General features: G+C 40.7%; 1 protein-coding gene across 2 annotated transcripts; it reads left to right on the top strand.

Annotated features, from left to right (window-relative positions):
• Window positions 1–287: 287 nt before the first annotated feature.
• myh7ba (myosin, heavy chain 7B, cardiac muscle, beta a) lies at window positions 288–23,797 on the top strand. Of its 2 annotated transcripts, XM_088422779.1 has the most exons (43): window positions 288–399; window positions 1,981–2,084; window positions 2,151–2,294; window positions 2,364–2,520; window positions 3,021–3,048; window positions 4,366–4,462; window positions 5,105–5,113; window positions 5,933–6,025; window positions 6,130–6,193; window positions 7,354–7,452; window positions 7,523–7,626; window positions 7,705–7,843; window positions 7,923–8,041; window positions 8,986–9,135; window positions 9,898–10,068; window positions 10,139–10,318; window positions 11,107–11,239; window positions 11,654–11,724; window positions 12,052–12,139; window positions 12,220–12,337; window positions 12,900–13,023; window positions 13,087–13,223; window positions 14,340–14,595; window positions 14,688–14,930; window positions 15,139–15,315; window positions 15,835–15,980; window positions 16,056–16,146; window positions 16,640–17,029; window positions 17,093–17,219; window positions 17,785–17,903; window positions 17,969–18,165; window positions 18,239–18,422; window positions 18,484–18,649; window positions 18,720–18,844; window positions 19,335–19,450; window positions 19,552–19,744; window positions 20,040–20,243; window positions 20,786–20,911; window positions 20,986–21,156; window positions 21,235–21,339; window positions 21,927–22,022; window positions 23,276–23,410; window positions 23,679–23,797. In XM_088422779.1, the coding sequence occupies exons 1-43, from the start codon at window positions 303–305 to the stop codon at window positions 23,688–23,690; spliced, it is 5,805 nt and encodes a 1,934-aa protein (XP_088278905.1). In that variant the 5' UTR covers window positions 288–302; the 3' UTR covers window positions 23,691–23,797. The 2 variants fall into 2 exon arrangements, with proteins under 2 accessions (XP_088278905.1, XP_088278906.1); XM_088422780.1 differs by lacking the exons at window positions 288–399; window positions 1,981–2,084; window positions 2,151–2,294; ... (2 more) ...; window positions 4,366–4,462; window positions 5,105–5,113 and adding an exon at window positions 4,819–4,956.
• Window positions 23,798–25,207: the final 1,410 nt, after the last annotated feature.

Genomic DNA, 25,207 nt, shown 5'->3' with positions numbered 1-25,207 from the left:
TCCCGGCAAGTCACCGGACAGCTCTTTGCACTTCCCAGGTGGGTTGCGTATGTCACTTTTATAGATCTATTTTATTTTATTTTACTCACGGATTGACGCATTGTTACTTGTAGACTGTCGTCACCTCGAGTTGATTCTGGAATTGGGACGCGGCCCTGTTGTCATATTTTCGCTTTTACGCAGTTTGATTTCTCGCTAATAAAAAAAAAAAAAAGTAGTAGCATCCTAGCATCTTTTGTTGTATTGTGCTTCAAGGAACTACACTTTTCTTGATCGGGCCTGCCCGTCGGGGAGTCGGAACCATGTCCCGTTTTGACATGAAGGAGTTCGGGGAGGCGGCGCCCTTTTTACGCAAATCGGATTTGGAGCAACTGGCGGTGCAAACTGTCGCTTTTGACGGTAAGTCTCCACGAAAATACAAAGGAATCTTGTCTTGGTTTTTGTGTTGTTTATTGTGTTCCTCTCGTCGCAAATTAAATAACAAACAACAGTCCAAATTAAAGAACAAATAAAGTCTAAACAACGGCAAAAAAATAACATTCTCTGTCATGATTGGGACAGTTTAATTTTAATCGAACGCAAAAACAACATTTTTATTCAAAAAAAATCCTGCGAAAAATGTTCGGACAACAAAAATGTATGATGATTTGAAATCTGTTTTAATCCTATACTTAACATTTATAGCTTGTGCCAAATAAAATATATATTTTATAGTTTGCGCAACACTTGATTCAATGCCACATTGCATGGTTATTAACTATTGTAAACACGTCTTGTGAAAAACTGTTCAATGTCGATTTTTAAAACCACAGCTTCATGAATTAGTTCGATTTATTGCCAAGTTTAAATTCAAGCAAAATCATGTGAGTTTAAAGATTATCTACAAGTATTAGAGAGTGATTACAATATTGATGTAATAATGTTCCTTTCATGTGTTACAATGCTGCATCTGTATTTTAGCAGCAACATTACTCATAGTACTAAAAGTATCCTCATGTACTAAAATTTCCATGTAATGTATCTTACCTCATTCAATCCCAAAGACAATTCTATTTTTTTAAAGAATGCAGACTTTCGTACTTGTTTATAACTGTCTCTCTTTTTTTTTTTGCAATTGTCAGAAGATAGTTGCTACCAAATGACTAAAGTCCTAAATTAATCAGTTATTTTATACATTAAATTCATCAATATTGATTACTTCATCTATTATTTTAGCACTTTTTACTTAAAGTAATGATTAATATAGTACCTAATTACCTAAACTTTATTGATTACTTTAGCATATTTACACTTAAGTATAAAGCAATCAAACGTAATTAATACTTGAGTACCTCAACTAATCAATTACTTTAGTATGTAATTACCCAAATTAAATGTTTTTTTATGCACCTAAAGTAAGCAAATGGACTGTAATTACTTTTTCCCTCAAGTAATTGATTACCTTAGACTTAATTGTGCAAACTAATTGATTACTAACGCATGCTTACACAAGTAGAAAGTAGTCAAACATAATTCCTTGAATACTTGAGTACCTAAACTAATTAATTAGCTTAATATGCGATTCCACGAAGAAAATGATTATTTTTAGCACCTAAAGTAAGCAAACATACCGTAATTACTTTAGTACTCAAATAACCAAATTGGTTAACTTTTAAAAAAAAATGGTTTACTTTAAAACTTATTCCCTCAAATAAATGATTAGTTCTTAGTTATTGCTTACTTTAGCAACTAAAATGATCAAACCTAAAGTACTTCAGTACCTACAGTAAGTGCCTCACTACCTACTACACACACACACACACACACATAAATATATATATATATATATATATATATATATATATATAAATTTTATTGGTTAATTTTTTACTTCTTTCAAAAAAATCTATATATATAATTGCATAATTTGTCTTTTTAGGGCAACGATACCACTTACAAACTAGACGAAACAGAATGAACACAGGCTCCCTTTTCCCGCAGGTAAGAAGAGAGCCTGGATCCCCGATGAGAAAGAAGCGTACATCGAGATCGAGATCAAGGAGCACAGTGGCGACAAAGTCATTGTCCAGACTAAAAATGGCAAGGTAAGGTGCTAATATCCAAAGTGTCCTCCCTGTCCCCCTCCTAACGTCCTCTTGTCGTCTCCACAGACTCTGACCGTGAAGGAAAGCGACATCCAGCAGATGAACCCCCCCAAGTACGACATGATCGAAGACATGGCCATGTTGACGCATCTCAACGAAGCTTCCGTGCTCCACAACATGCGCCGGCGCTACTCGGCCTGGATGATCTACGTGAGCTCGGCTGACCTTCCCCGACCTATTCCGGGCTGGGCGGAGCTCATCGGTTGTTGTCGCTTTTAGACTTACTCGGGCCTCTTCTGCGTGACGGTGAATCCGTACAAATGGCTGCCGGTCTACACGGCCCCCGTGGTCGCCGCCTACAAAGGCAAACGACGCTCGGAGGCGCCGCCGCACATCTACTCCATCGCCGACAACGCCTACAATGCCATGCTGCGCAGTAAGGGTCTCTCACACGCACATTCGTACGGCTATACTTGTGAGGACGTCCGTAAATCAGGGGTCCCCAACTGCCGACCAGCCGGTACGGGACCGCAATAATAAATTATTTCCGTTTTATGCATTACCCAAGTCTGAAAGATATTTGATTTTAAAACTGGCCAGAAATGGACGCCCCACCATAAAATGTGTTGACCGCACCGTGATGATAGAAACTTTGGGGACCCTTCCATATTGCATTTCCTAGCCCCTAACCCTAACCTTAACCATTAGAAATGATTGCCTAACCCTAACCCTTACCTAGTTCAAACCTATACTCAAAAAGCAAGTCTTGACCCTCAAAAAAAGGTCTGAACAAGTGAGAACTAACCTAAATGTCTTCGCAACTCCAAAATGTCCTCACTATGTTGGTAGAAAACTCAAAGCAATTCTCACAAGTACAGCCAAACACACACACACACACACACAGCACAGACTTAGCAAGTATTTTCTCCCTTTCAGATCGGGAGAATCAGTCTATGCTCATCACGTAAGTACCATCTTCCTTACAGGGCCCGTATCATGTTATTTAAAACTTTCCAGTTAGCGCTTGTGCAATATCTTTTTCAATCCTTTGATCTTTACATCAGAACCTTTCACGTCAAATGGAAAGCATTGAAATGAGGCACTCGGGAGATGAAATTTCACCCAGATGGCGACAACATGTCAAAGTCAAAATGGCACGGCCACTTAGTTATCACACAACCAGTACTGGGCTGCCAGAATGATGTGGAAGAAAATGAGCCCAAAATACTGCAACAAGGCTTAAATATATGATATAAAAGCGTACATTTGGCACATTAACATTCATTTCTTATGAAACATCGTTTTTGTTGGTAGCGAAATTTCAAACCAGGAAGTGAAACTTCGCGTCTCATGACATCGTTCGAACGAAATGAAACAATAACATAGCAAAAATAACAAACAAAAAATTAACTTCACCTTGCGCTTTGTAAACTTATGTGCGCAACTGTTATTTTACATCATCAAGAAACTCAAAAGTAGATTTAAACAGTACTTCACATAGACAAACCTCAGAAGTTAGTAGCAACTAAGCATCAATCTTCGTAAATTATGAATGTGCTATTTATTAGGGACAGGACGAGCTCACAAAAGATGAGATCTCACGAGATAAGGATGCCACAAAATTTCTTGCGCAAACACAGCAGGAGATCGATTTTCTTTTGGCTGTTTGTTTTTGAATTTGGGTCTCGTCTCATTCCTACTCTTCATCCAAAACACTTGGTTCTTCTCCAAACAACGAAGCGTGCAGCTATGGCCTCTCCATCAGGTATAATTGTGGGAATCTTTTGTTTTTACGGCAAATCCATTCTTGTATTTTCGCCACTTGTACATTTTCGACACTAAAACCTTGTAACGAATCAGTCAAAAATTGTTGTCTACTCGACTGACTCTGCGCATAATCTCTTCGTCCCGACTGGTGTAAAATGTGGTATTGCTGGAGTGTGTTTACACTGCACTGGCAGTACGAACAAGCAAGGAATTCTCTAAAATGGATCAAAGAAGGACATTAACACTTTCAGGGTGTTTAGGGTGAGAAATGAACATTGTCACATGGTTACAAGCTACAAAAAGTTGAATTTTCATGATTGGGGCCCTTTGATTTGTGATATCAGTGGACAAACAAGTTACATCACTTATAAAAGTATTGGCAGCCATTTTTCAACGGTAAATATCCTCACATATTTTTCTTTGAAGGTGTTTTTTTTTGTTAGTTTTTATTTTTGTCGTATTTTGCTTCACTTTTCTTGGTTCTCTTTTCACCTGTTATTTTTCACACTCCTAGCGGAGAATCCGGTGCTGGCAAAACTGTCAACACGAAACGTGTCATTCAGTATTTTGCCATTGTGGCAGCACTTGGGGATACCTCTGCTAAGAAAGCAGTAAGGCAAATGTGGCAACTCTACTTTTTTTTCTTCTCCTCCCTTTTTTCAGTCCTTTTTGTGTTTTTTTTTTTTGGCTGAATTTGATTTTCCTTTTGTTTTTTGTATTTTTTCCATACAGGAACCCTTTTAATGTATTTGCATACATTTCCATTCCCCGGAATGTCCTGTCTTGACCCCATGTGCTTTCCAGCCCCTTTGCAATGCTCCCGTATTGAATTTTGGATTCTTTTTCTTCCCCTCTCGTTTTTGTTTTGCAAATGTTTTCCCGGATTTTTGACTTTTCTTTGTTGTTTGTTGCTCATCTCCCCGCAACATTTCATCATATAGAGTTTTTTCTTTTTTTTTTTTTCACCATTGCTTTTAACAAACCAGCTTCTGTTGGTCAAGTTCCCTTTTTGTGAAAATCAGTTCATTCCTGACAACATTTCAATTTCACTAATTTTGTTGTTGACATTTTCTGCTTGCAGCAAGGTCCTGCCACCAAGACCGGGGTGAGTGATATCAAAGTGGAATCGCTTTAACTCTTTCAGTGCCAAGCTGATTTCGAACATTTTGACGCATCTTTCAAGGCCGTCAGAATATTGTATTGTACGACAATGGTGGTACCATATGACTGATTGGATTCCATTCTTTACCTAGAAAAAAAAAGTAAGATTCTACCATATTGCGTTCTTTAGTAATCACTGTTTGAAAAAGCTATTTTGGACAAAATGCGAAAATGAACTTTTTTGTAAAAACCTTTGTTTTCTGCACAACGGTAACTTTGACACAAATATATATTTTTGGGAGCATCTGAAACACCTCAATAGTCCTTTTATTCAAAATAACATGAACGAAAACATTGAAACTGTGTTTTTTATGACAAAAAATAACAGTTTGCATATCTATATAACTACATTGTAACAGCGCTCAATTGGCATAATATTCCGCAAAGCGCTGGCCACGAGTGTCATTTATCCATTCATTAAAAAATAAATAAATAAAATAGTTGATAAGAACTCTTATCACCGCTGCACAACGATAAGTATTTTACATAACGAAAATTGTCGTCTATGGCTCTGAAAGAGTTCAAGGGGAAGTCATCCCTGGAATGTAGTAAATAATAATTGGCTTTATGCACCCCTACTCGTCTAAAAATTGTATTTGTGGATTTTGAATTAAGCAGCAAAATCCACCCGTGTTTTTCCATCTCAGGGTGCGGCCATTTTGCTCAGGGCACTGGTAAGAACCAATCATGGCTCAGCTGAGCAGTGAGCAACTGCGATGTGATTTTCAGGTGACAGTAAGAGGCAAAATGGCCGTCCTTGAGATGCGATTTTTTAGATTTTGCTGCTTAGGTCTCATTCCAAAAGCACAACATTGATCATTTTTAGGCCGCATAAAACATTTTATTGGGGTTGACTTCCCATTTTAAACAAAACTGCATGGTGTTGTCTGGTTTTACACAAAATGTCCCCTCTCTCTCAGGGGACTTTGGAGGATCAAATCATCGAGGCCAACCCCGCCATGGAGGCGTTCGGCAATGCCAAAACTCTGAGGAATGACAACTCGTCCCGTTTTGTGAGGATTTTACAAATACTCTCGGGATTTTGGATTCATATTTAGTTGCTTTTATCAGTTTGCTATGCTTTCCGTGAAAAATGACGTCTCCGTTTTCACCACAGGGAAAGTTCATCAGGATCCACTTTGGTCCCACTGGCAAACTGGCTTCTGCTGACATTGACATATGTGAGTTGGCCATTTTCACCAGTAAAAAGTTCATATTTTGTCAATAACTCATTTGGTAAAGTTTTATTTTTCATGTATGATTAATACTTTTTCAAACATTATTTTCCATTTGCTGTGTTCGGCTGAATGCATCCTTTCATACTGAACAATTTCCATAGTTCACATGCTTCATAGGCAAGCACGCAAATTAATAAATGGACATTGATAGCCTTATCAATCTTTTTTTTTCAGTATTTCCTTGTTTACGTTCTGATCAGCTTGGCACATCTACGTCTAGCTGTTGGTATGAGGCTGAGAAGTATGGTGCATTCAAATGCAGTTAAACATTTCAAACTAATGCTGAATAAAAGAACAACGATGCATTAAACATTGATAACTGTAATAATAATCATCATCACCATCATTCAAGAGTCAAAACGGACTTCTTGTTCTGTTCACTTCCCTGAGCAGACTTACATTCCACACAATAGAGCAAATAATAAAGAAGGCAATAAAAAAAAAACAGTAATAGGGCATTGTGATCATCCTAAAGGTTAATAATGTCATATTATCATTTAGTAAAAACTAGTTCTGTACCTATACCCATACCGTTTTGATACCATTTTTTTTCAATGATTAACAAAACTCTGCAAAAAACATTCGAGCCTTGGTTTTTTTTTTAAGTATTGGTTTTATACGAAAAAGAAATAAATATGAATTCTTGACAAAGATGTCCATTTTGGGATTCCATCTAGTGGCTGTATAATATAACTCCAGCCACTACTATAGCTTCTATTCTATGCGCCTTATAATGTGGTGCGCCTTATATATGAAAACAGTATTAAAATATGCCATTCATTGAAGGTGCGCCTTATAATTCGGTGCGCCTTATAGAGCGGAAAATGCGGTACTAGCTTACTAACCATTCAGCGTATCTGGGACTAGTTCCATCTCCCAGGGAGCCTGAAAGAGTAAAAGGTAGAAAAAAAACATGACGGCTGAGTGAAATCGAGACACCTAAAACGAGAAACCAGAGTTTCTTTCTGCGTCCAAGCGTACGAAATGTCCAATTCATTATCTTCGTTAGAGCCGACAACAATCTGGCCTCCAAACATTTACACAGCAACTCAATACAAGCGATTCGTTTTTATGATCTCACAGCGTCTCTGTCTGCTCCTCAGATCTTCTGGAAAAATCCAGAGTGATTTTCCAGCAGCCGGGCGAAAGGAGCTACCATATTTACTACCAGATCATGTCGCAGAAGAAGCCAGAACTGCTCGGTGAGAACTTGATTGTTGACTTTAGATGTTAGGGTTACATGATACGCGCTTCTAAACTCTTTTGTTGCAGACATGCTGCTGGTGTCCTCCAACCCGTACGACTATCACTTCTGCTCTCAGGGGGTGACCACAGTGGAGAACTTGGATGACGGACAGGAGCTGATGGCCACCGATGTAAGAGATGATTTTTTTTTTGTGGGGGGGGGGGGGGGGGGGGGGGCTCTCCATCAAATAACCAGATGATGTCCGCAGCACGCTATGGACATCCTGGGGTTCCTGTCGGACGAGAAGTACGGCTGCTATAAAATAGTGGGCGCCATCATGCACTTTGGCAACATGAAGTTCAAGCAGAAGCAGCGTGAGGAGCAAGCAGAGGCGGACGGCACTGAAAGTAAGGAAAACCGCCGGCAACAAAAGAGGCGCAAAAATAAGCTCGTGATTCGATTTGTTCTTGTTTTTTGTTTGTCAAGGTGCGGACAAGGCCTCGTACCTGATGGGGGTCAGTTCAGCTGACCTCATCAAAGGCCTCCTCCACCCAAGGGTCAAGGTTGGGAATGAGTATGTGGTCAAGGGTCAGAATGTTGAACAGGTTAGGACACACAATCAAGTGGAACAGCTTTGGACTCGCACATGACTTTATAGGAGTTTTAAATTTGTAATTTTTTTTTTTGTTTTGTTTTTTGCCACAGTGTCCAGTCAGCTAAAAAAATCAACCTAGTTCCAATTTATTTTAATGGCATTGTGGTCCATTTCAAAAGTATTTTTGAAAATAGACGTCATGGGCCGCACAAATGTGGATGATGGGCCACGAATGGCCCCCGAGCCGTAGTTTGGACACCACTGGTCCACAACACATGAATTTGTTCCACTCATTCAAGCTAAGTTCTAATGTCCTCAGTAGAGGACATCCATGTGTTTGGGTGGGATGCAATTCATTTTGCTGTCTTGCTGAGACAAAATGGACACCACAAGCAGTGAATATACAGTCAAAAAATATTCTGAATTTACTGACTAAACCTGAGTTTTTATTTTGCACATCATAGTATAATTTTTTTGCTTTGATTGACATTTTGGGGGTAATTTCTCAGTTTGATATATATTAATATATATTTTTTATATTATATATATTTTTTTAATTTCAAGTGCATTGCATTCTCATGTTTGAGGTTGAATTGATGTTTGGAATAAACAGCTCGTATTTACTTGATCGTGTCTCGTCTAACATTAAAAACAATAAATAAACAAGTATCATAATTCCTACTGATATCAGATGGCTATCGATATCTGACAGTACTCTTGGCCGCAATATCGGCACCAGATGTGAAAAAAGATGTTATCGGGACAGCCCTACGAGAACGTTTCTAAATGTAAAATGTGCGCTTTTGTTTTTCAATTCTCGTGTTAGTGATTTTGTTAGCGTTTAATAACTCTTGCTGTCAACGCTAGCAACTGTGCACACACTTGCGGGGGAGCTATATGTGTAAATGACAGCTGCGTATACAATATTTGTGTGCGTGCGCGTGTGTGTTGTAGGTGAACTATGCCGTAGGCGCTCTGGCCAAAGCGACATATGACCGCATGTTCAAATGGCTGGTGGGCCGGATTAACCGGACCCTGTACACCTCACTGCCCCGCCAGTTCTTCATAGGCGTGTTGGACATCGCTGGCTTTGAGATCTTTGACGTAAGTTGGTCCGTCTCAAATGGCGGGCGTGGGAAAACGCTTGTTTTTGAAATGTCAAGTGTTTACAGTGAAATAAAGATTGTTTTTTTGTCTTTTTTTTTTTAATTTCAGGCACTTTGACCCACTTGGTTTCTTTTCAGTTTTAGACTAAGCTGTAACCTATATAAACAGTACAGAAATAGTTAACATTTGTTGAAAGTCAATACACATTGCTGTTTTCTTTTTTTTTTTAATGTTAAAATGAGGATTTACTAATATTTTTTTATTATACAGGATTTATATTCAGTGTGGCAAGTGGGCGGAGGGGTGGAAAAGGCTTCTTTTTTTTGCCAGTCAAGTGTAATGGCAATAAAATAAGCGCTGGTATCTTTTTTTTTTTGTATTTGAGGCACTTTGATGCACTTGGTTATTTTTTTTCCAGTTTTAGACTAACCTGTAACCTGTATGAACGCTGTAAAAAAAGTTGTTGATATTTGTTGAGAGGTAATTTACTTTTTTTCTTTGGTTAATGTAATAAAGGACATGATTTTAGGTATACTTACACATTCTTTTTTAGGTAATAATCTTATATAGTCAGTGGCAAATGGAGGAGGAAAAGTTTTCTCTTAGCAAAATATAATCGAGAAGCACCGAAGTAAGTCGACAGGGTTTGTAGAATTTCCAAGCTAGGTGTACTGTAGGCTTATTTGATATTATTTCCTGTGTCAGGATCATCCTACATCATAAAAGACGTGCGCGTTTATTTTTTGTCTTTTTTTGCAGCTCAACAGCTTCGAGCAGCTGTGCATCAACTTCACCAATGAGAAACTGCAACAGTTTTTCAACCACCACATGTTCATCCTGGAGCAGGAGGAGTACAAGCGGGAGGGCATCGAATGGACCTTCATCGACTTCGGCCTGGACCTTCAGGCGTGCATCGATCTCATCGAGAAGGTAGAAAAGACTCGCTGGCCTTTTTTGTTTGTTTTTTTCTCAATTAGAGTAACCTGTTGCGGTCCCGTAGCCTCTGGGCATCATGTCCATCCTCGAAGAGGAGTGCATGTTCCCAAAAGCCACGGACAACAGCTTCAAAGCCAAGATGTTCGACAATCACCTGGGCAAGTCTCCAAATTTCCAAAAGCCGCGCCCGGACAAGAAGCGCAAGTTTGAGGCCCACTTTGAGCTCATGCATTATGCCGGAATCGTAAGTGCTGCCTTTTCACTCACCATTTCTAACCTATTTCTTGATTACTTTACTACTCAATCTATTGTTTAAGTACTTACTCAAGTAATAGATTAGCCTAGGTAATTCAGTGCTAAGATAATTAATTACTTTCATATTTAGGTACCTATTTAATTTAGGTAATTAAGTACTAAAGAAGTAAATTACCTGATTAATACACAAGAAATTCATTATTTAAGTACTTACTAAAGTAATTGATTACTCTAGGTAATTAAGCATTACCAACTTCAGGTAAGTAAGTACTAAAAAAATGTATCACTTGATTTATACTTTAGTACTCAATTGATTATTTAAGTACTTACTAATGTATTTGTTTACTTTCATACTTTAGTACCTAAGTAATCAAGTAATGAATTACTTAAGTACCTACCTAAATAAATAAAAAACTTGAGTACATATTTACCTAGCCCCAAAAATATTAAAATATATATATATATATATATAAATGGTACCTTGGATTGAATTTCTTGACTCATAGAATACTGTAAAAATATATCTGTGATGAAGTTAATTGTGGCAACACGAGAACCACTTTTCAAGAAAACCAAGCTTCATCAGTCACAATTGCCGTTTCGCCATTTTCTAATTTCATTTTCAGTCGACAGCGACTGGCAAAATATGATTTTAAAAGTATTCATTTTAAAATAAATAAATTGTAAATATTGAATCAATTACATGCAAAATAATAACTTTAACGCTGAAAATGACCTAATAAGGGGAATTTTAAATGGAACATTTTCGTTTCACAGGTGCCGTATAATATCATCGGCTGGTTGGACAAAAACAAAGACCCGCTGAACGAGACAGTGGTGGGTGTTTTCCAGAAGTCCGCCAACAAGCTGCTAGCTTCTCTGTACGAGAACTACATCGGGTCCGACTCAGGTAGCTTCAAAGTTCAAGTTTAATTGTCATCTGCATACTTTGAAATTCTTATTCTGTTCACTTCCCCCAGCAGACTACATTCCACAATCGAGCAAATAATAAAGAAGGCAATAGAACAAAAAAAAAAAAAAAACAGTAATAGAGCAATAATGGCATTAATAATGAACCACTAATAAATGAAAAATGTAGAATGACTTACATTGTGAGCATATTATGAAGTAGATGGAGTGGATGAAACTGTATACATATGAGGATGCAAAATATGTATTTCGCCGCTTTCCTGCACTGTGCAGGATTTGTAAGGTGCAGGTGTGCGTGCAGTAAAGTGACTGGTGACGAGGCAGATTATCTTCCATAAAGGGATACCCTCAAGCTGTCAAAATCATTTGTGGAATAACTTTTGCTCAACTTTAGATGTCAGGAGCGGGACCAAAGAGAAAAGGAAGAAGGCCGCCTCATTCCAGACCGTGTCTCAGCTGCACAAGGTGAGACGCACACATGCAAAGCATTTATTTATTTGTTTCTTTTAAGGCTTGAGCATGGGGATGGAGGCAGTTAAGACTTGCAGTGATGTTTAGGGCAATGATCACATGAACATCACTTTAAGTCTGTGCTGGCTCCTCTCTCAATTCGTCACTGGTCGAGTTTTTGAGGTGCAGGATGGCTTTATGGAGAGAGAAAAAAAACTTTCTAAAGATTAGAACTTCATACAAGTGCACTTTTTTTAAATTAGTTGTTCCTTTTTTCCTTTTAGAATTATACATATACAGTACATAAAGTGTAAGATTATGCAATCTGTGTTTTCTTTCTAGGAAAATCTGAACAAGCTGATGACCAACCTGCGCAGCACGCAGCCTCATTTTGTGCGCTGCATCATCCCCAATGAGACCAAAACTCCTGGTAACGCTCAGCTCAAGCATAGATTTGAACCATGTGGGTTGCACTCACTTTTTTATTTTTTTTTTTTTGATGCGGTGCAGGGGTCATGGACCCGTTCCTGGTGCTGCACCAGCTTCGTTGCAACGGCGTGCTGGAGGGCATCAGGATCTGCAGAAAAGGCTTTCCCAATCGGATCCTCTATGCGGAGTTCAAGCAACGGTAAGCCATCGCATACAATAACAATCCCAGTGCACACTTACAGTAGGGGTATCCTGTGTATATTCATTTTATGTGGCATTGTATTTTGAAGGTGATCCAAAAATCAAATAAACTGTTAAAAAAAAAAACGTGTGTGTGTGTGTGTATGTATGTGTGTGTGTGTGTATATATATATATATATATATATATATATATATATATATATATATATATATATATATATATATATATATATATATATATATGTGCGTATTAAAATTATTAAAATCTATATAAAGTAAAATATTCATATATTTAAATTATTCATATTATTATTATTATTTTTTTTTTTTATTAACAGCATATTAAAATAATTACGGCCAGCCAGGAGGAGAAGCGTGTATTGCTGCATTTACCATAATGCCCCTGAATCTCCCACGGGCGCATGCGAAAACTGACACATACTCCCTTCAAAACTATCCAATGAAAAATGGCAAAGTAGTATAACCCATGTTGGGAAACATACAAGAATGGCCTGATTTTCTGGATGATGCCTTGCTCATCGTTTGCGGCGTTGCTCCAGCTACCGTATCCTGAACCCACAAGCCATCCCCGATGACAAATTTGTGGACAGCAGAAAAGGTGCCGAGAAGCTGCTGGCCTCCTTGGACATCGACCACAACCAATACCGATTCGGCCACACAAAGGTGAGACGGCAACTCCTTTGGAAGGCGTGATGTTGTTGACTTTGATTTTGATCTGCTCCTCAGGTCTTCTTCAAGGCAGGCCTGCTGGGTCAACTGGAGGAGATGAGGGATGAGCGTTTAGCTAAAGTTCTGACGCTGCTGCAGGCTTCCGCTCGAGGCTTCCTCATGAGGCTGCAGCGGAGACTTATGAACCAGAGGAGGTAAGCCGCGGTTGAAAACCAAGAAGGCCTCGCGTTTGGCGAATAACGGCGTTCCCGCAAGTCCGCGGCGTTTTCCCCGTCGCGCAAAACAATGCTGACGGCGCCCTCCGAGCCACATGGCGACATGTGTCAAGCGGCAGCTGCTCCGGGCCTCCCTAAAAATACCGCCGGCGGCCCCCTTCTTGGATGCCCGATGGCCCCTTTTGTCCGCGGCGCCTGTGCTTCCAAGCGAGCGCATTGATGGGATGCGTGGCGGGTGACCGAGGATTAAAGCCTGCCGCCGGGGCGGAAGGTTTGGGTTGCTAAAAAAACACAGACGCTCACCTTTGAGGGGCACCCGGCGTGGAGTTATGGCAAAAATGCAATCAGCTCCCCCGCCCTGCTTCGCTCGCCCGCGGGCGGCGTGCGGCGCACCCACTAAAATTCACCCTCTAAACACCCACGGCAAGTCCTTGAGCCTCCATATTTAGGCCTGTGAGAAGCCAGCCCGCCGAGACTAAATCAATCCGCTAACCCGCTTGGGTCGCTCATGAAACATCAAAAGCGGCGTTGGGCGTACGGTTTCACGCCGGCACATCCCTCCGTGTGTGTTCGCAGCGACCGAGCAGCAAGGGCAAGTCACTAAATAAAGAAATGCGCAACTCTAGAATGACGCCTTCCGTCACATTTCCTCGCCGCAAACTCAAACTAGCAACGTTGTTTGACTAACGTTAACTAACATTGTTAGTTAGTTAGTTAGTTAGTTAGTTAGTTAGTTAGATAGATAGCTGGATAGATAGATAGATAGATAGATAGATAGACAGACAGACAGACAGACAGACAGACAGACAGACAGACAGATAGATAGATAGATAGATAGATAGATAGATAGATAGATAGATAGATAGATAGATAGATAGATAGATAGATAGATAGATAGATAGATAGATAGATAGAAAGAAAGCAAGATACAGACCAAACTAGCAAGCTCGTGAGCTAGCAAAATAGATAGCAAGCAAGCAAGATAGATAACTAGCAAGCTAACAAGATAGATAGATAGACAGACAGACAGACAGATAAACGCTTGAATCTTGAATATCAAACTCCATGAATTTCCTGTTTGTTTCTGGCGATTAGGGAGGCCCTGATGATTATCCAGTGGAACATCCGAGCCTTCAACACAGTCAAGCATTGGCCTTGGATGAAGCTCTTCTTCAAGATCAAGCCCCTGCTGAAGAGCGCGGCCACGGAGAAGGAGCTGGCCAATCTGAAGGAGGAGATGGTGCAGCTCAAGGAAGCCTTGGAGAAAACCGATTTCAAGCGCAAAGAGCTAGAGGAGCGGCAGGTCAGCCTGATCCAAGAGAAGAACGACCTCTCGCTGCAGCTGCAGGCGGTACGTGTTTATTCCCCCACCGTTCGCACATTCCGCTTTTAGACCGGGAATGCAACGGCGTGCGCCTTTCTTGTTCTCCGCCTCGCCAACAGGAGCAAGACAATCTTGCGGATGCCGAGGACCGCTGCGACCTGCTCATCAAAACCAAGATCCAGCTGGAAGCCAAAGTCAAAGAACTCCTGGAGAGGTTGGAGGATGAGGAGGAGACCAACGCTAGTCTGCTGGCCAAGAAGCGAAAACTGGAGGACGAGTGCGGCGAGCTGAAGAAAGACATCGATGACCTGGAGCTGACCTTGGCTAAAGTAGAGAAGGAGAAACACGCCCTCGAGAACAAGGTCACACTTCTCAAGCGATCCTGGAAGATGACCTGTTGTAACAAAGCATGGAAAATCTTCATTCATATATCCCCCATACCACTGGTCCCCAAAAATGACGATAATGAATTATTTTGGGTGTTGATCCACGGACCAGTCTTTGGAGACCCCTCCCCAAACGTAAAGCGATGATGGTATTGGAGGTTTCAAAACATCTGTCCCATTCCAGGTGAAGAACCTCGTTGAGGAAATGGCAGTTTTGGATGAAACCATCATGAAGCTGACCAAGGAGAAGAAGGCGCTCCAAGAGGCCCACCAGCAGACTCTGGATGATCTTCAGGTGGAAGAAGACAAAGTCAACACTCTGACCAAAGCCAAATCCAAGCTGGAGCAACAAGTAGATGATGTAAGTGGTGTACAACAAGCATACGCAAACAGCAAAAGGAAAGTATTCTATTAGAAAAGTGGGGGTACGAGCACCACTTGGGGGTACGTGAAGGCACTTTAGGGGGTACGTGAGATTTTAATTCAACCCTTCTGCAGTATTTTCATCTAAAAACAAAGACATTCACATCAAAAGCAAAGCACTGAAAAAAGGCACTAGGGAGCTAAAATTTCAGCCAAATGATGACAATAAGGCAAATTCCAACATGGCACAACCACTTAGTTATCACACTCGCAGCTGTGTGCCGTCCATTGGATAAAATTCTACGGGAATGATGTGGAAGAAAATGACCAAAAAATGGCAGGGTTTCTGCGGGTATCAGCCAATTTAATTGGATGCTTTTTAATGCAGTGACAGGAACAGTATGTGTTTTCTTTTCAAATTAAGAGCAAATTGATTGGAAAAAGAAGCCGTTCATACTGCGAAATTGTATTCTAGTCACTCCTTTATGACAAACTGCATAATTCTTGTGTAAACTAGCTGGAGGGCTCCCTGGAACAAGAGAAGAAACTGCGTTTGGATTTGGAACGTTCCAAACGGAAGCTGGAAGGAGATCTTAAACTTTCTTTGGAATCTATTATGGATTTGGAGAACGACAAGCAGCAGATGGAAGAGCGGCTAAAAAAGTAAGTCTGGCTGAAAATAAAAGACCTGAAAAAATACCTCTTGCTGTTTTTTATAATGATGCCAATGTCTACCAGGAAAGACTTTGAAATGAATGAGATGAGCTCCAAAATGCAAGACGAGCAGTTGTTGTCCATTCAGCTCCAGAAGAAAATCAAGGAGTTGCTGGTAAGTGTCGTCCCCACACAGCAATGCGACGCGTTTTTGTCAGAGGTGGGCATTTTACATTTTTTTGCTGGTCCCCCCTTCCATCATTGTCAGTCCACCATTTTTACAAGCCAAAATTGTAACTGCCAGTCTTAAGTCTCACCACAATGCCTAGTGTGTGTTCTCTCAAAACACTGAAGTCTTTTTTTTCAGAAACGGTAACATAAAAGAAATTCACCTGATACATTTCATCTGTCACATACACTATAGAAGGTTTTGCTGAGCTTAATTCACTAGATAATACACATATACATATGTATTTTAAATTACTTACCATCTAACCCAATCAGAAAGAGTTTGTCATTTTGCTATGTCCCCATTGGTTACTGGAATGACATCAGCTGTTTATGGATGATGATGATGGATGACATTTTCGTCCATTTTGAAAATGGCCAGTGCCCACCTCTGAATTTTGTCGCGTAACAAAGCCGACCGACGACTCCTCGGGGTCCAGGCTCGCAACGAGGAGCTGGAGGAGGAGCTGGAGGCCGACAGAGCCTGTCGGGCCAAAGTGGAGAAGCAGCGTGGCGACGTGGCCCGCGAGCTGGAGGAGCTGAGCGAGCGTCTGGAGGAGGCCGGCGGGGCCACCTCGGTCCAGATCGAGATCAACAAAAAGAGAGAGGCCGATTTCCTCAAGCTGCGGCGGGACCTGGAGGAAGCCATACTGCACCACGAGGCCACCACGGCCTCCCTGAGGAAGAAGCAAGCCGACACCGTGGCCGAACTGAGCGAGCAGATCGACAGCCTGCAGCGGGTCAAGCAGAAGCTGGAGAAGGAACGCAGCGAGGCCAAGATGGAGGCCGACGACCTCGCCTCCACGGTGGAGCAGCTCTCCAAAGGCAAGGTGGGAAAAAACGGAGCGTGCGCAGGATCCCGGTGAGATAGCCGCCATCTCCTCGGCCTGCAGGCTACTGCTGAGAAGACGTGCCGTCTCTTTGAAGATCAACTGAGCGAGGCCAAAGCCAAAGCGGAGGAGCTTCAGCGGCAGCTCAACGACAGCACCGCCCTCAAGGCCCGCGCTCAGGCCGAGAGCGGTAAGCAACATTACGTCGCCACGCATTTGAAGGTCGCCGAAATCATCATTTGTCTCACTGGTACCGCCGAAAGGGAATTTCAGCTTTAAGGTGAAATTTCACGGACCAAAAATGTGCTTGGATTCGTTCACTGCCATTAACAAATATACTTGTTAACTACGTGTTTTTTTTCAACGGGTGGGCGGGAAGCATCTGTTACCTCTCCACTGTAATTTCCAAATTCACAGACAACTTTACCAGTGGACAATCAACCAGTAGATGGCATCGGTGCACCATTATTGATGTGAAATGAGCACCTTTAGCATCATTTGTGGCTAAAGTTGGAACCGGCTGCTTTGCATTTATGTAGTAAGCTAAATGTTAAGTAAAAGAATGCATATTACCCTACTTTTATATAAATTGCCGTTGGAAGGTTTTTTACCATTCATCAGACTCAGTAAAGCAGTCTCTAAAGGGAATTAGAGAGACAAGACAAGAAAGAAACGGTGGGAGACGTAAGAATGTCCTCAGTCCAACTCTAAGCTACCATGCTAACATGCTAACTCATGAACTTAACCCTACACAGCCGAGCTGGGCAGGAAGCTGGAAGAACGCGATTCCACGGTCTCCCAACTTCAACGTGCCAAGACCGCCTTTGGTCAAAATATTGAGGATCTCAAGAAGCAAATGGAGGAGGAGACTAAGGTCAGGTCCAGATCATCGGCGGTTGTTGAAAGGCGCTTTTAAAACATTCTAACTTCCCTGGCCAGGCTAAGAACGCCTTGGCGCACGCCCTTCAGTCGGCTCGCCACGACTGCGACCTTCTCCGAGAGCAGTACGACGAGGACCAGGAGGCCAAGGCCGAGATGCAGAGAGCCTTGTCCAAGGCCAACGCTGAGGTGGCCCAGTGGCGGACCAAGTATGAAACGGACGCCATTCAGAGGACCGAAGAACTGGAGGAAGCCAAGTGAGTGGCACACTTGGAACTTAGAAAACGAGAAGACATAGCAACACATGACATTCTTCTTGTTCGCTATCAGGAAGAAGCTGGTGACGCGTCTTCAGGAGGCCGAGGAGACCATGGAGGCCTCCAATGCCAAGTGCTCCTCTCTGGAGAAGACCAAGCATCGACTCCAAACGGAGATCGAAGATCTGATGATCGATTTGGAGCGTTCTAATGCTGTGGCTGCCGCCCTGGACAGGAAGCAGCGAAACTTTGACAAGGTACCGAGCAGCTGACACCGAGCTGGGCTTTGTCTAAAATTCCACCTCGTTTCTCTACCAGGTGCTGGCTGAGTGGAAACAAAAGTACGAGGAGTGCCAGACAGAGCTGGAAGCTTCTCAGAAGGAGTCCCGTAGCTTGAGCACTGAGCTCTTCAAACTGAAGAACTCCTACGAGGAGAGCTTGGATCATCTGGAGACCGTCAAGCGAGAGAACAAGAACCTTCAAGGTAAACGGCGGTGACACTCGGATCACTCGTTCACATCTGAAAGTTCACGTATGCTTCTTCTCTCAATTAGAGGAGATCGCTGATATGGCGGATCAAATCAGCCAGGGAGCCAAATCCATCCAGGAGCTGGAGAAGATCAAGAAGGGTCTGGAGATGGAGAAAAGCGAGATTCAAGCTGCTCTGGAAGAAGCCGAGGTAAATATATGACCCGATGAATTCATTCACTGAAAATGACGGCAATGGACGTCAAACATCCGTTTTTATTGGACTGGCGGAGATTGAGGTAAATTGACTAAAAGTACTGTGCAGTTTAAAGTCCTGGCCATATGAAGCTTCATGAGTCGTGATATTTTTTGACACCTCTAGATGGCGCTTTTGGTTGAAAGAGTTTGTGGAGGTTTAATATTACTTCACTAGCCTTTATCATTAAACCAAGAGCTTCATCGAGAGGTGTCAAAGAATCACAAATGCTTCATGAAGCTTCATTGTTCCACCACTATGTAGTGACGGCCAACTGAAGCTTCATGAAGCACTTGTGACATTTTTTGATTCCACGAGATGGCACTAGCCTTTATCGTTAAACCAAGAGCTTCATCTAGAGGTGTAAAAGAATCACAAATGCTTCGTGAAGCTTCATTTTCCCATCCCTACCTACACAGTGAACCTGTGTGTGTTTGTGTTTCAGGGCGCGCTTGAGCACGAAGAAAGTAAAACCTTGAGGATCCAACTGGAACTGAACCAGATCAAGGCTGAAGTTGACAGGAAGTTGGCAGAAAAAGATGAAGAAATCGACAACCTCCGGTAAGTTTGACTTGCAGGTGACCAAAGATGGCAAAAAAAAGCCTTCTGGGCGATGTTTGTGAGAAAATCCGAACGGTGATTCATTAGAATGATCTTTTCAGCCGTAACCATCAGAGGGCGCTGGAGTCCATGCAGGCCACCTTGGACGCGGAGTCCAGGGCTCGCAGCGAGGCGGTGCGCCTGAAGAAAAAGATGGAGGGAGACCTGAATGAGATGGAGGTGCAGCTGAACCACGCCAACAGGCAGGCCGCAGAGTCCCAGAAGCTCCTGAGGACCGTGCAGGTTCAGCTCAAGGTGAGCATCGATTCCTGCACAGAAGAATCAGGGTTCCGACCCATTGAACAAGGTTTTTCAGGGCATCCGTTCTTTGTAGACCAAGTGGGTATCCGGCTGGGATTAAAAGCTGCCAATTTGGGACAACTTCCATGCAGACACACACACACACACACACACACACAAAAACTTTGTGTTTTGGGTTATAGAGTATAATGAGGTGTTAGTTTTTTTATCTGACTTGACTGCCACTGAAGATTGTAGGTTAAGACTTTTGACTGTGGTGATTCTCACTGGGTGACTTTTTACTGGCCAGGACGTGCAAATGGAGCTGGACGACACGGTTCACAAGAACGAGGAGCTGAAGGAGCAGGCGGCCATGACGGAGCGGCGCAACAACCTGCTGGCCGCCGAGGTGGAGGAGCTGCGGGCTCTCCTGGAACAGAACGACCGGGCCCGCAAGTTGGCCGAGAACGAGCTGCTGGAAGCCAGCGAGAGGGTCAACCTGCTCCACTCGCAGGTAATGCCGCCCTCTGCTCCTCAAATTGGGAATTCAAGTGAACTTATTCTTGTGCCATCTTGAGGAGCCCAAAGATGTGGTTCATAAAGTTTCAAATCAACCAGAAAAAGAGCCAAGAGTGCCATCTAGTGTACTCCCAACAACATTACACATGCTTCATGAGGTTTCGTTTGGCCTTCACTAGTCATTTTGGTCACATTTTGCCCCAGAACAAAAAGTGTCGTGGTGAGCAGCCCAAAAATATCCAAAGTGCTTCATGAAGCTTCATTTGGGCTTCATTAGTTATTTTGGTTACGTTTTGCCCCAGTACATAGAGCTGAACAACCAGTAGAAAAAGCTAGATTGCATTCGCCAGGGGCCTTAAAATATCACAAGTGCCTCATGAAGCTTCATTTGGCCATTAATAATCGTTTTGATCACACCTTGCTCCAGAGGTCAGATCAACCAAAATAAAGAAGCAAGAGTGCCATCTAAAGGAGCTCAAAGATATCACAAGTACTTCATGAAGCTTCATGACTCATTTTGTTCACATTTTGTCCCAGAACACAGGGCTGATCAACCAGAAAAAGAAACTGGAGAGCGACCTGTCCGCGCTGTCAGGCGAGGTGGACGATGCCGTGCAGGAGTGCCGTAACGCCGAGGAGAAGGCCAAGAAGGCCATCACCGACGTAAGCCCAGAATTGTTTGTTTTTTTTTTAAAGCCGCCCGTCCGGCTCCTTTCACACCCAGGCTGCGCTTGTAGGCGGCCATGATGGCCGAGGAGCTGAAGAAGGAGCAGGACACCAGCGCCCATCTGGAGAGGATGAAGAAGAACATGGATCAGACCATCAAAGACCTGCAGATGCGTCTGGACGAGGCCGAGCAGATCGCCCTCAAGGGCGGCAAGAAGCAACTTCAGAAGTTGGAGGCCAGGGTGAGAGACGCTTTCTTTAAAAGTTCTTTTTTTTCCCCCTCCATTTGACTTTTCATCAGACTAATCGTACGTTCCTAGGTGAGAGAACTTGAAAGTGAACTGGAGATGGAGCAAAAGAAGAGCCAAGATCAACAGAAGACGGTGCGCAAGTACGAGAGAAGAGTCAAAGAGTTATGCTATCAGGTACGCATCCAACCATTCGGCCTGTTTGTTTCACAAATACGCGAGTGATACATAAATGAAGTTTCAGGAAGCACTTGGGATTTTTTTGGGGGTGCTCATGGCTTAAAGATAAATGCTAGAAAAGAATTAGAGAGAAGTTCACAACTTCTCTAGTCCTACCCTCTTGTTTTCTATAAATAAAACAAAAATAAGAGTATTCATAATTATAATAATAAGAAATTTGAAAATCATTTGATCCATTAATAAAATTTAGAAAATAAAGTATAATATATTATGCATATTATATTATCATTTATATCATATATAATTTATATTTTATATAATACATGTATATATTATATATGATATAATATTTTACTATATTATTTTATATATATTATATTATTTCTGTTTTTTAATATCTTTCTATATTTTGTACATTTCTATTTATATATATGTATATAAAATTTATATTAAATATTAAATAATAAACCTCCGCTCCCTTTTTTGAACCAATGGTGCCATCAAAAACAATCAAGAAAGTGCTTCATGAAGCTTCATTGTGTCAAGGATTCAATATGTGCTTTGAATTTTTTGGGGGGCGGAAGGCTGAAGAAGACAAGAAGAGTCTGGTCCGCCTGCAGGATCTCATTGACAAGCTGCAGACCAAAGTCAAGAGTTACAAGAGAGTGGCCGAGGAAGCCGTGAGTCCATCGCTTGACAAACACACTCTAGAAGCACTTGTTTTATATTACAGAAAAATCCATTCAAATATATAATGACAATATATTAAAAATATCTTAAAATATTATTGAAACCCTAACCCTAGTTTGAAAGCCAAATTTGAACCCCTTAGACCTAGTTTGAGGCTTACTACTTTGAGCCTCTAACCTACTCTAACCATGCTGCTTTCTTTTCAAGAAAAAGCTCTCATTCTACATGGTCATGGTTTTTTTTCTTGTTGTTTTTGTTTACTTTTTATTATTAAACATTTATTATTTAAAAAAAGCCATATTATACATAGTCCTTTTTTCTCAAAAAAAGGCCCTTTCTATGCATGTGTGGTTGTTTTTGTTTTTTAATCAAAAACCATAAAAAAAATCCACACTATACATCATCAATTTTCTGGTTCATGTTTTTTTTCTTGACTTTTTTATTTACAAAAAACATAAAACTTATATTTTCTCCTTAAAAAAGCAATACTATACATGTTTTTGTTCTTGTAAAAAGGCCTCACTACATCTGTTTTCTGTTATTTTTTATTTCTTTTTATACAAAAAAACATACACAACATATTTTTTTCATAAAAAGCAATACAGTACTAAAACCTTTAGTTATTTTTGCTATTTTTTAAATAAAAAAACATACATTGCAATCTTTTATATAAAAAATACATGGTCCATTTTGCGCAAAAAGCCTGTCTATACAATGTATAGAAAAAAACTAATGATGTATAATATATAGTTCTTTTTTTTAATCCAAAAACATTCAAAACATCTTTTTTTCTAAAAAAGTAATACTATACATAGTCCTTTTTCCAATCAAAAAAGTCTCTATTCATGGTCAGGTTTTGTTGTTGTTTTTTGTTTGTTTGTTTACATTTTTCAATAAAAAACATACCAACCATAACATTTTTTGTCAATAAAAAAAGCAATATATATATATTTTTTTTTTTTTCTCGAAAAGAAAGGCCTCATTAGGTGGCGTATTTGTTGTTTTTTAAATAAAATATCATACAAAACGGAATACATTTGTTTTCGTTAACAAAAAAGCAATTCAAAACGTGCAACTCCAAAACGTGCCTCACTATTTACATTGTCTTTTTTTTTTTTTTGATGGGGTTGTTTTTTTTCCTCAATTTCAGTCAATAAGAACGCAGAAGTGCTTGTTTGTCCAAATAACGTTAGTGAGCAAATATCGTCGTTGACTGGTGGCGCCGTGTTTTGCCGTGTCCAAGGAGGAGCAGGCCAACACCAACCTGTCCAAGTACAGGAAGCTGCAGCACGAGCTGGACGACGCCGAGGAGAGGGCCGACATTGCCGAAACGCAGGTCAACAAGCTACGCGTCCGCACCCGAGACCAGGCCGGAAAGGTTAGCTTCACTAGCTTCGATGGGAAAATGAAGCTTCATCAAGCATTTGTTTTTTTCGCCCTCTAGATGTTGCTTTTGGCTTAAAGATAAATGCTAGTGCCATGGAATGTATTAAAATTCCGCTTCAACTTGGTGCGCCATCCAAAAAATGTAACCAGTGCTTCATGAAGCTTCATTTGACCATCACTTCTTTCCAACGTGCCATAGAAAAAAAAGTCGCGTGGCATTGCTCTGCATGCGTGACGACATCTTGACGTTTGCGTTTTAGCTGCCTGAATAAGGAAGATGGAGGCGGCGCGAGGACGTCACACGGCCCAGCGGCTGCAACAGCGCAACATAAACCGTGTGCGAGCAAGCAAATAAAAACTTGGTGAAACCTTTGAAAAATCTCAGTGTGCATCAATGTCATGAAACCAGCAAACATTTTTTCGCATCTTTATTGGTTAAAGAAATGTTAAAGAGGGAAAATGAAGGTCAAAACTAACACTAAACAGAAATCAAACGAGATTGTTCATCATGGGGACTTGAGGAAAAAAAATCAATCAAAAATGCCTTACTATGCATGCTCATTTACTCCCCAATAACATAATGCTTGTGTTTTTTTCTTTTTCTTTTTTTGGGGGGCGATAAACAACCTCACTTTTATTGTTTTTGTTAAAAAAAAAAGTCTATCTTCACATAATTTTTTTTCAAATGCCTCACTATACAATGTTGTTTTTTTTTCTCAAAAATACCTCACTACTAATGGTCCTGTTTATTTTTAAACAAAGACCTTAATGTATACAATCTTTTTTTTCTCTCAAAAAGCTACTACATGTGTCTTTTTTTGTAAAAAACAAAACAAAAACAAAAAAAGCCAAAAAACAGATACATGTATAAAGATACAATTTTTTTAAAATATGTGACCGTATGATTATTTATTTTTAAAAAAATGTTATTTTACATGAAATATATATATATATATATATATATATATATATATATATATATATATATATATATATATATACAGTATATATTTATATATTTTTTTTAAATGTCTTCTTATTATAGGAAATGCAATAAATTCCACTGCCTCTTTAAACCTAGACTGCCATCTTGAGGTCAAACAGCGCTTCATGAAGCTTAATTTGGTCATCATTACATATAAGACACAAGTGAAACACAGCACTGCAAAGCACACAAAATAAACTAAGTGAGTTCAAGAACCAGCAAATGCATCAATCATGATTGAGCAAAAGCGTCACATTTTATTTGGAGTCGTGCCAAGTTACTGCAGCAAGTTTCAATCCATACAAAGGGCGTGTTTTTGCATCTGAAGAAATCAAAAACGCCATCTTACATTCATGTGACCGTGTGCTGTGACTCAGGATGTGCAGGGAGGCAAATTGGCTACAAGTGTTTTTCTAAAAGGACACAATCGATTAGAGGCCAAATGAAGCTTCATGAAGCACTTGACAATTTTTTTTGACTCTAGATAGCACTATTTGTCCAGAGACAATGCCAGAGCAATTTATTTATCTTTCAACCAGGACCATATAGAGATAAAAATGCTTCATGAGGCTTCATTTTTCTAATATTGTCGCAGTTTGGCCCTTCAGTCAATTCCAAGCACACACACACTTATAATTACGAATGAGTAAGATATTTCATTGTGATGGGAAAATGAAGCCTCATGAAGCACTTGTTTTGTTTTACTCCTCTAGATGGCACGCTTGGTTCAAAGAGACAATGGTAACGTCATTTATTTATCTTTTAATCAAGAGGACCATTCGTTTTCACGATAATATATAAAAA

The sequence above is a fragment of the Hippichthys cyanospilos genome, chromosome 9 (assembly GCF_059441005.1).
Source record: "Hippichthys cyanospilos isolate Australia breed blue-spotted pipefish chromosome 9, RoL_Hcya_1.0, whole genome shotgun sequence".
In the NCBI taxonomy this organism is placed as follows: domain Eukaryota; kingdom Metazoa; phylum Chordata; class Actinopteri; order Syngnathiformes; family Syngnathidae; genus Hippichthys; species Hippichthys cyanospilos.
Note: the sequence above shows the minus strand (reverse complement) of the source record. Positions and strands in the feature narration are given on the sequence as shown.